This window comes from Melanaphis sacchari, unplaced genomic scaffold, assembly GCF_002803265.2.
Source record: "Melanaphis sacchari strain LSU unplaced genomic scaffold, SCAv2.0 Contig60_pilon_pilon, whole genome shotgun sequence".
Lineage (NCBI taxonomy): Eukaryota > Metazoa > Arthropoda > Insecta > Hemiptera > Aphididae > Melanaphis > Melanaphis sacchari.
Window position 1 is genome coordinate 671,313 of NW_020271429.1, and position 11,767 is coordinate 683,079.

Sequence of the window (11,767 nt, forward strand, 5' to 3'; positions counted from 1 at the left end):
ATAAATACAAATTTAAAAAGTAATACAGATTCAAATTTACAAATGCTTTTATAGCATTTAATAAAAAAATATTATAACTTAAATCATTATATTACAATATGTTATTATTTTAATTTGTTTATTCTAACATATTTATTAAAATTTCACTATTCAAATATTATAAATACATATCTTATAATGTTTTATATAATGGTCTTCCCAATATCTTAAAACAAAAAGTCTTGATATTTTCATATTCCATGTAGGTATCTGAAAAATATAGTTTTATATATTAATATTATTTTCAATATTACTTTAAATTAATGAAATTACAATAAAATGTATACAATTTGTATTCTTATTTCTTAATGCCTGTTAATTTTTAAATAAATTAAAAAATAACTATCAATTATGTAAAAAAAAATAAAAGGTGACAACAACCATAAAAATACGGCAAGTTCTGTAGGTTAGGCATTTTATTTTATTTGAAATTATATTTGTAACAAAAATACAAAATTTACTTGACAAGTACGTAATATTGAGTTATATTACATAGCACAGAAATTTCACAGTGAACACACATACAAACACATACAAAAATTACTCAATATTTGTCAGGCTAGAATTAAAAGCGTTTCCACGCCAAATATTTAAAATCGGCTAGCAGAAGTATAGCGTAGTATTTTGTAAAAAATAATAAATTGATATCATATTAGACATATTAAATAAAATAAGAAATTAAAAAGTTAATAAATATATACGTTTAAAATTTACCTATACAATATGAACATCACATAAATGACACGAAAAATGAATTTATATTTCACCAAGTGCCATTCTTTTACTAGGTACCTATTGAATATTAAAAACCAAAACAAACATTTAACGATTTAATGGTTTTTGTTCTTTCGTGGTGATAACTCACTAAAATATATACCTGCGTAATAAATTCTTCCGATATCAAACGAAGTAAAATATCATGTAATCTTAAATATAATTTCTATGATCATTGCCTTAATATCACAGATTATTTGATCACACAATGTTCACTCGTCGTTTTGAAATATTACCATTATGTATCAGGCATAGTGCATGTGTTCGGGAGAAAAAAAGTAATATTGTGAGACATATTATCGAAAATATATCGAGTGATCGGTGATATAAAATCCGAGGACCGTAAGTGCGTAATATTCTAACTTAAAATAATAATCCACAGGAATGTGGATATAGAATCACATAACACGCACATTACAATATGATTTATCGTACGATAAATCCGAAAAGTACACACAATCGAAAATGTATGATAATTAACAGGAGTTTATTGATTATAGTGGTTAGGATATTCAGGAATCATTATATTATTATTATTATATATTGTCATGCATATTTGGCAAATAATCGGTAATGAGTTAAAAAAATAAATAGTTATATGACAAGCGTGCGTTGTGTATGTATTACCCATCTTCTCGCTCAATGAAATACAAATTTAACAGTGACCTTTGAGTTCTTTCGAACAAAACAAAAATAAATAATTGAATATTGTTTCACTTAATAATTAATTTTTTTTCCCTTTAAAACTGTTAACGTGATATCTCATTTTCGTCTACCTTTTATTATGAACAACTAGAAATATAACTAGTCTACTGCATGCCTATGACGTTCACATAATATAACTCCTTATCGATTCAATGTTAAATACGTAATAATACGTTATAGACTACACTGTGCTTAATACTTCTCCGTCTTAAAATTAAGTTTAATTAGTATGCTCGCAAAACAGTTTTAATTACAGATGATTAGTATTATTATATTGATAAACGTACCAAATTAATGACGCTACGAATAAAAGCTAAAATAAGTGATTTATTTTTCAAACTATTTAATTGAAAAACTTCATTATGGTGACTCACATGGCATTTATTGACAATTGTAAAACATTGGTTGCCAATATAGAACATCCAGTCGAAGATGGCTTATTTTAAAACCCATTATTAAATAGGCATACATTTTCGCATTCTTCGAATGTATCAAATCGATTATCGTTGCCACCACAACCGAAGTAAAGGAATTCTGAGCAGTCGTCATTATTTGAGTCAAAGTAGTATTTTACTCTCAAAGTCAATCGATTTCCACAATTACCTTCGTCTGGTGGTAAGAAACAGTCACCTGCAGGTATAAAATATAAAAAAAATAGATGAATCGACTCAAAAATTCATATTATATAATTTAATTAGTAATAACTATTTGTTTTACCGTTTAAAAAAAAAATCTAATTACAAGTCTTTAAATTCAAATAGTATAGTAAGTTACGTCCTTAAAATTATTTAACAATATATACAGAATTTTATAAAGGATTTAAGTAAATATTTGTGCATCAATCAATATTATAATTTGATGATTTAGTAATACACAAAAGCTACATCTAATCACACTAACTGTATTAATCAGATATTATACTTGATTTTTACTATCTACCTACTTGTGCATATTATATTACAATAATTAATAACCAAAGACACTTGCATAGACCGTTATAATTATCTTGAACGTAATATTGGGTAATATTATCGAAAATCAAGAAGGTCTATAGCAATTATTATACCTACGGACATCAAGTATAATTAGTTTTGTTTCTGTTAATGGTCTATCACATTACCTTTAATGGTAATTAAAACAAAAGCAGTAATATATTGCCAGTTATTTTATTGTGTTCGACAAATAATAATTATTTTATATTTAACACAAACTATAACATATTTGGTTTTGATTCTATTAAACAGTGTACAGCTACACAATTTATTATTTAACACATATCTTAAAAAATAAATGAGCATTTTTCACATTTTTTTAGTATAAAAATTAAACACATAAAAATTGTATTAGGTAGTTCTTAATTATACCATTAAAAACATTGAAAATCCATAGATATTTATATAAGTTATTATAAATTTTTATCTTCAAGATTGAAATAGCAACTTTAAACAATCTTTTCATGAAGGCGTTTTTAATAAAATCTGTTTATACGAGATGGTTATGATATACAATTTAAAAATATTTTTGATGAATCGCACAGAAACAAATTTTAGATAAATGGAAGAGACATATAATAGTAAAATTATTAATTTCACATGCACATTATTAAAATATTTAAATAACAGTTTAGGACAAAAATTAATCAACGATCATTATTTTATATTACCTATATGAAATAATACTTTTAACATCAATCAATTATACACTAATATCGAATTTTTCACAATTTTCAAATATAAAAATAAATAAATTATAATTGTTTACTTTTTTAAAACATTTATAAACATATCGTTAAATCATTATACTATCTTTATTTAACAAGTGAAAATAATTGCAAATGATAGACGTCTATCATTATTACTTTTATTCATTCAAACCTCAAACCAACCATTTCATTAAAAAAATAAATAAATAATAACCGTAATAAATTAGACAATAATATTACTGACATTTCTATCATAATATTTTTTTTTTCATTTTAGATATCCATTTTCCTTAGACTATAAAATATATTAATTATCAACAAAAACATAAATATTTTATGTTACTTTCACTCACTCAATAAAATTGAATCAAAACGTTAATTTTAAATAGAACAGTAATTTTGTTCATAACTGTACAAAAATAACAAAATGAGCCTATTGGAACTGTTGCAATATTATAAAAATAAATATACTGCAACGTTAATTAAACTAAAATTAAACGTAATTTTAAAACTTAAATATTACAGCCACGTTTAATACTGACATTCCTATAAAGACACTTTGAATCCTTTACTAAAATAATGTGTATTTAACATGATATTAATTTTAATTATTTTTCATTCGCGGATCTTCTAAATCTCAAAATGCAAATTTAAAATAAAATAAAACCAGAAAAAAAATTTATTCTTTGAATTATTTACTTAGAGAGCATAAAAACATTTCAATTGTATGTTATTGAGGTAATAAATAGTTGAAAAAATGTGTTTAAGATAATAAATTAAATAGTTGTGAAAAATTTGAAATGAATGAATTTCAATAATATAATCAAAATGGCTTTTTATCGAAAATTTATGTCGCAATAATGTCACAGGTTTTTTGATACTTTATCATAATATTTTTAAAAACTGATCCTTCTACCTTTTCTAAAACATTATTTGTAGATTTTTCGATCAAAAAATATATTTATACGATTTCCATATGATATTATTTTGTGCTTTTATATAAAAAAAAACCCAATAATAACAGAAAAATTGGAAAAATAGAAAAACGCGCATACATTATACATGTATAGACATAAATTAATAGCATCACAAAACCCAATTATAAAAAAAAAAAATTATTTTTTCAAATAACATACGTTGTAAAAAAATAAAAATATAATCTTGATAAGTAAAAAAAAGTTGTAATCATTAGTTAACAATGAAAAGTTATCAATAATTTTATTATGCATAATCATCCTTATAATTATTTCTTTTTTAATCATTAGGTTAAACAATTATCTATTTAAAAATATAAAAATGCCAATAGTACATTAGCTATATAAATATAACACGTTTATTTATGGTCAGTTTGAGGTGTAAACATTTCCAAGATCAAAGTATATATTTTTTTATGACACTTTACTATAAGAACAATTTCTTGTACATAACGTATAGAAATAAGTATAGGTTGTTGCCGTTATAGTTACTAAGCAAGACGAATACTTTTCTTCCTTATTTTATTTATTTATTTATTATTATTATTATTATTATTATTTATATTTTATTTTTTTGTTTTGAAAACGATCTCTTTCAAATGGTACAAAACTAAAAGTATTTGTTATTTTAGTTGTGTACGTTTTACCCGTCGTCTTCTATCCTCTTTTTTTTATCTATTCCTTTTGGAATAAATCTGTCGCCCTTAAGACATTATAAGTGACAACAATTTGTTTCCGTATTCCATGGCCGTCGTTAAAAGATTTATCTTGATCGTACGCACCCACTCTCAACTCGGGGGTTCACGATATTCCATTAATGTATTACAAAGACAAAACGAGTAGGGCGGAAGTGAAAAGCGTCGCTAAGCAATCGAGCTTTAGAAATAAATATATATATGTACATAATGATTCGTATTGTAAGAGCTTTGGGCCGGAATTCCAACGGGAAACTATCAGTTATGGCTTTTATATTATATATTGTATTGCGTGGCCAATCGGTCATGGCAGTTTTCTTTGTTTTTTTTTTTTTTTTTGCTACTTCAAAATCACAGCAGTAATCGTTTTTTATGCGATATAGCATCTCCGCGGGTTTTGTTTCGGTAGTGGAGACGCAGAGCTCCAAACGAATCAATTACAAAAGTTCAGCATTTACGGTTTCCAGCAATTGAATCACGATTGTTGAACAGTAGGTATAATATGAAATAGATAATACGGAAAAAACTTTTTATATCCACAATAGACATGTCAATATTCCTGTATAAACTTATTATTAATTGTTTTATTGGCATTTATTACCGACACAATTAAAGTATTATAATACGAGTTGTATAGCTAAAATAATCTTAAAAACCATAAATCATAACAATATTATGTAAAATCAATAAAATTTACTCGATAACAAAGAAAATAACTTATTATTTACTATCGACGAAAACGTTTTCAGAACAATTTGATGTTTTAAATGATTTTCTTTTTTTAACCAACTACAAAAACAAGTCATTGTACTATTTATTTTTTTGTTGTTATGCACAGTAAAAATATAATAGATATTAACAGACGATTAGTATGTGTCAGTGTAAAAGGTAACAGGTCGAGTTGCTTAACTTTTTACATCTATACACTACACCTCGTACAAAGTATATAAAGCTGTTGCATAGAATACATTTCTTTTGTATGTTAACTATACAAATCGCAATTGATGTGTAGATACGTAGTGCACACGATTCAGAACTATCAAGACAACAATGAAGATTAACTTTATTATATTTATTATTATAAGTATTTAATTTTGTTTTTTTTTGTTTTTTAATTGATATTTATTATTGTATTATTCGTTCAAGTACAATGTATAAAATATAGGTCATAAAAATATTTAATTGAATTTACTTATGCACACCAACTGTACATCCACAATAATATTTGTATGTTAAAAATTCTAACAACATATGAATGTATTTTATAATAAAACCGTTATCTTACTAAATGTATACAACAATTCACAGCATTAATATTTTTAGATATATAAAATAGCTTAAAAAGCATCAAAATATTTTTAAAATTCTATTATGTCTTTAAAATGAAAAAATAAACAGTTGGTAAAAACTTCAAGTTTCTACTGTTATTCAATCTTTAATTAAAATAAAATGAAAAAATCAATGTTTCCAAAAACTGAATAAACATAAAAATCCCTGATTTTTCATAATTGTTTTTTTTTCTAATTATTAAAAAAAAATACTGTGGACTTTTTACTTATGACTACCAAAAATAGTTATTAGATCCAACTCTTTATTACAAATCACCTCCAAAATTTAAAGTTAAAGCATATTTTTTACTGCTCTAAAAAGTAATAACAAACACTAAAAACCACACACTCATCATCATAAAATCAATACATTAATCGCTCCACTCTTAATTTAAAATTAGGCATACGTAAAACCTATGACTATACTCAAAATGTATTAATTAATTTTAAAAATTTTTTAAAGGTAATCATAGTAGTTCCTACAATATAACAATTAACCAAGAACAATATTATTTTTATCATATAAATTAATAATGCTTAAAATATAAAAAATAATAATAATATGGTTATTTATGTGAATCTAGTAACAACAAATTTAAGCAATTTTATTAATTAATGTATTAAAAGAATAAAAACATTTTCTGAGAAACTTAAAAACAAATTATTACATTTAAAATAAAAATGCTTAGATTAAAATATAATATTTAATTATTTTGAAGCTTAATAAAATATTATTTGAATTTATAAAATATCTTTATTGGGGTTAGAGATTTAAAATACATTACTTATTTTTATTAAGAAAGATAAAATTTATTTACGTAACATGTTATAAACTACTTCAGTAACAAAATATTACAAAATGAACAATCAGTAATTAATATTTATCCAAAATTAATAACATACCTAATGATTCTTTTAGCAAACAACTATCTCATTATATCAAAATATATTATTTTGTTTATACAATTTTCAGTTAAAATAAAACAAAATTTTTATAAGATATATTATATTATAATATGTTTAATATATTTTGAGCAGAGTAGTAGACCAAAATTTTTCAAAGTATCTCTGCATAGCACTCTAATCGTTTAAACATTAAATACCTATAACTTGTTAACTACTCGTCCGAATTTCAATTTTAATGTATCGAAATATTCTAAAAAACTTTCTGCTCTAGAATATAAAATGAAATATACACGCTATTATTCAAAAAAATAAAAATATAAAAAAATTACCCAACGTTGATAAAAGTCTGAATGTTTGAGCTAAGAAATAAATATGAATTATTTTTCGCAATTTCTATTTATTTTGATTTATTTTGAATAAATCTACCAGTCAGTAAAAATTTGAATACTATTATATAGATAGTATAGCTAATTTAAATTATTTTTAAGGAATTTTGTATAGGCAATTTATGCTGCTTATATACTTTCAAAAAATTAAAATTAAATAATCACAAAATATGTCAAATATTCAATTTTATTAATTTTAATAATAATAATTATGTATCCTTTAGCTTAAGGTTTTTAGTATTTTTAGATGGCTGACCAAAAAGGTTAAATTTTAATTATTATTATTACTAATTATTGTATTATTATCAAAACATAAAATTAATTTAAAATATTAAATTTAACAACACTATTGAAATAGATACCATATTTATACAGTATTCATTGTCAACCAAAAATATTAAAATTAAATTAATGTTTTTAAAATTAAAAATTCAATAAAATTACTTATAGTTTGTAACATATAAATGTACAGTTATTAAATGTATTATTTTCTTTTTTATATAAACGTATTAAATATTTATAATTTAGCACAGTCAAATGTATGGAAAGTAATAAAACAAATAAAGAACGTAAAATAAAAAAAAAAAGGGTCAACAAAAATTAGATCAATTCATAGATTTTAGCGTATAGGTATACTTTATACTGTAACGTATATTATATTATATAAAATGTGTAATGACGAAAATGTATTTTAATAAATCATTGAAATAAAATGATACATTTAACAACTTTTATAAAAATAATCATTTTAAACACTATGTATACCTTACAAATAACAAAATTGGTACAAATTTCGCGTAAATTTAAATTTAACATTTTTTTCTCAACTCATTAAAACTAATCCATAAATCAAAATATACGTGTTTCGAGGGGCAGTAAATATATCATATATTTTGATTACTTTATATACTAAAATTTGCATTTCACGTGGTTTTGCTAAAAATAAAAATAAAAATCGACTAAACATAAATAATCAACAATTATTGTTTTCCCTACCGCGTCAACGAAATTAAAATAATTATGCATAGGTATAAACAACTATTAAGCGCACATTTAAAACTAAATAAACGAATAAATAAATATACATATAAATTCTCTGACTTGTCGGCTTTACCAATTAACCGAAAGTAAAGCATTGTACGTAATGATATTATTACCTCTGATCAACGAATGAGTAGTGACGGGCATACAGATGAGAAAACCCAAGGCCAGCGTGCACGCGAAAACCAAATAACTATTGTTACGTCTCCTCGGGTCCATATTAAGCGCGGGCGGTGAACGTACACCTCGTACGTATGTATGTGTATGTCGTGTGTATATTACTGACGGTCTGCACAAAGCTGCGATCGACCGTCCTAACGAACACAACGTTTGAAATTTGTCTAATTTAATATTATATAAAATAAGTGAGTGTGTGCGTATGTGTTATATTATATTTGGGTATTGCGTTCGAAGACGGTCCGCCGATGAAACAGTCGGAACGATCCTATATGATATAATAATGTAATGTTATTGTGTTGCAGTTGTTTTATATAATTCGGTCGGTCTGCTGGTGCGGCAGGTATAGTCGATGCAAACGAATCACTGACGGCATATGCATTGTACGTTGTACGCGGATAGCCGCACGGGTGGGGACGACGACTGCACGCGCAAAGCGCAACACGTCCAAAAAAAAAAAAAAAAAATGATCTAATCTCGACGAATAATTGGCTCATTTTACAATATATTTGGTCTTTATCTATGACAAGCGTCTTACAGACGCCACAGCGCCGTCGCGTGCACAACCTACCTATTACCGCAGGTATCCCGAAAATCGGTTGCGTCACCGTTGTAGTCGGCTAATCGAAACGTCTGCATGCCCTGTCGTCTTCCTCGGTCCGTTATCGTCTGCGCCGGCGGCAAATGTAAACGAAACGGGACACCGGAATCGGACGGATAGTAAGTATTAACACCACGCCACTGCCGGCAACCGGTGGGCGGAAGGGGCAATGCCGGCGAGTTCGTGATGCACCGCAGCAATTTCGTAATTAATCCAGACGAAAACGTGTGATTTGTAAGACACGAGTGGTTGGTCTGTTTAAAATCATGTTGTTTGATCGCAATGACACGCGTACTTCGAGTGCATCAACGTTCAAAACATTTTTTCAATGAATACAAGACAATCTCCCGCCGCTAATTTTCAGTGAAATAAAACATATCATTTACCCGCACCATCACATTATTGCTAGATTAGATGACACACTGGACAATTTCGCAGTAAGCTCCAGCTCTCTTTAAATGTTCCGATTTAACACATCGTTTAACGAGTTATTTTTGATAAATAAAATACTGCGTGCAATTCATATTCGTATAAAATGTTAACGTAATTATTTTTTTCAAATACAAACGATTCGTCTCTGTTTAATTTAAGTGACAGACTAATAGAAACAACTATTGGTATAAATTAAAATTATAGTAAAAATAAGTATTGAGTGTATGATAATTTTAGTTCGAGCTATTAAAAAAAATTAAATTATTAGATCAGAGTAATTACGATTATTAACAATAGAATAACTAAAAATTTGCCACTTTTAACGTACTATAATTTTTTATTGTATAGAAAATGTTTTGTTTTAGTTAGTAATATTTTTTTTAAACGCGTGGTCGTTATAATATTACTTATTCATAGTATTATGCATTTATCCAATGAAATATTTGAGTTGTTGTGAGTATGACTTTATTACAATAAATATTTATGCTACCTATTGCACTAAACCGCGTATATCATATCGATTTTCTTCCAACTTTAATAAACAGTAAAATTTTAAATCATACATATTTTAGTATCCGGTGAATATAGAGATTTTATAACGTGTGTGTATTTTTTGTTTTTATATTTGTCATCAAATTTGGGGCAATACAAATACGAAGATTAGTACTACCTACCATGTTCGATCTAGTTGGTACTTTAGAATAAAAAGTAAGAAATTCCTTACACTTTTCTTAAAAATTGGGAAAAAAACTAAGGAGAAACGTTAATCTTAACACTTACTCAGTTTTAGACAACATTAATTTCTTTACTTTGTTATAATTCAAAAACAAATAACCATAGAAACTTACAATTTTCACTAAATGTTTATAAAGGGCCCGTCAAAATAAATGAAAATTTTTCAAAATGATGCTATGCCAAAATTAATTACAGTGAAAAAAATGTCATTACATCAAATGCAGAAATCTATGCAGTTTTTTTTATAATAATAGAATTTAAGTAGGTACTGAAAATAACATCAGTCAAATTATTAACCCTTATTTTTTCGAGAACAATGGGCAAACAAACACTGAATTCAGAGCGTTACACCGAAATGCTAACCTTTTTTTTCCTGAATTTCAACGCTGTTGTTTCTATGTCAGAAAAGTACGGTTTCATCAATGTGGGGCAACATCACACACAACTTGTGTCTCAATGGAAGTTCTTCGCAAAATATTCCCTGAACGTCTCATTTCGCGCTTTAGGAATATTCCATGGATTCCTCGTTCCCCTGACAACATGAGTTTTTTCTTGTGGAAGTCACTTAAAATCAAAAGTTTATCAACAAAAGCCACGAACGGCACGAACCCTTAATTAATTGAAGAACAAGATCAAACGAGCTGTGAGAAAAGTCCCGGAACAGATGCTGACCGAAACGATTGTATCATTTCGGTGCGCCTGGATTCGTGCACTGCAGCTCATATGACTGACATTATTTTTAAAACCTTAATTTTGTTGCAATAAAAATGCTGCATACTTTTCTGCATTTTTTGATAGGTAAAATATTTTTTTAATTGCAATTACTTTTGGCGTAGCATTATTTTAAAAAACATGCATTTGTTCTGACGGACTTTTCAAAATTATAATTTTTCATAAATGGAATTTTTTTCAAAATATTTTGATACTTTTTGACCTCTATGTATAAACAATTTAAATTTAAATTATTTCTTGTTTAAATGTTAATAAAAAAAAAATGTACACGGTGAAAATGTTTGAAAATATAAAACATGGTTTTTCATAAGTTGTTTTTAATTTTGTAATAAATAAAGTAAAATAAAAAAATATTCACGAGAATTTAATTAAATCAATCTTATGATAAATTTTAAGATTATTTTCAATTGTTAAAAATAACTACTACCCCATTAAAACATCGTAGAAAACATTTTCTATTAATTTATCTGTTAGCAAGTGTATAAAAAAAGTTTGAAAAGGGTTCATAACTTTTACGGAAACTTCACGATGTGAATCTAT

At 25.8% G+C, this 11,767-nt stretch overlaps 1 protein-coding gene across 1 annotated transcript; it reads right to left on the minus strand.

The window, feature by feature from the left end:
* Positions 1 to 210: 210 nt before the first annotated feature.
* On the minus strand, positions 211 to 9,124 carry LOC112600110 (kappaPI-actitoxin-Avd3d-like). Its single transcript, XM_025347274.1, has 3 exons — positions 8,667 to 9,124; positions 1,893 to 2,148; positions 211 to 249 (listed from the first exon to the last, which is right to left on the minus strand). Exons 1-2 carry the CDS (start codon positions 8,767 to 8,769, stop codon positions 1,961 to 1,963), a joined length of 291 nt encoding a protein of 96 aa, XP_025203059.1. The 5' UTR covers positions 8,770 to 9,124; the 3' UTR covers positions 211 to 249; positions 1,893 to 1,960.
* Between the last annotated feature and the right edge of the window lie 2,643 nt (positions 9,125 to 11,767).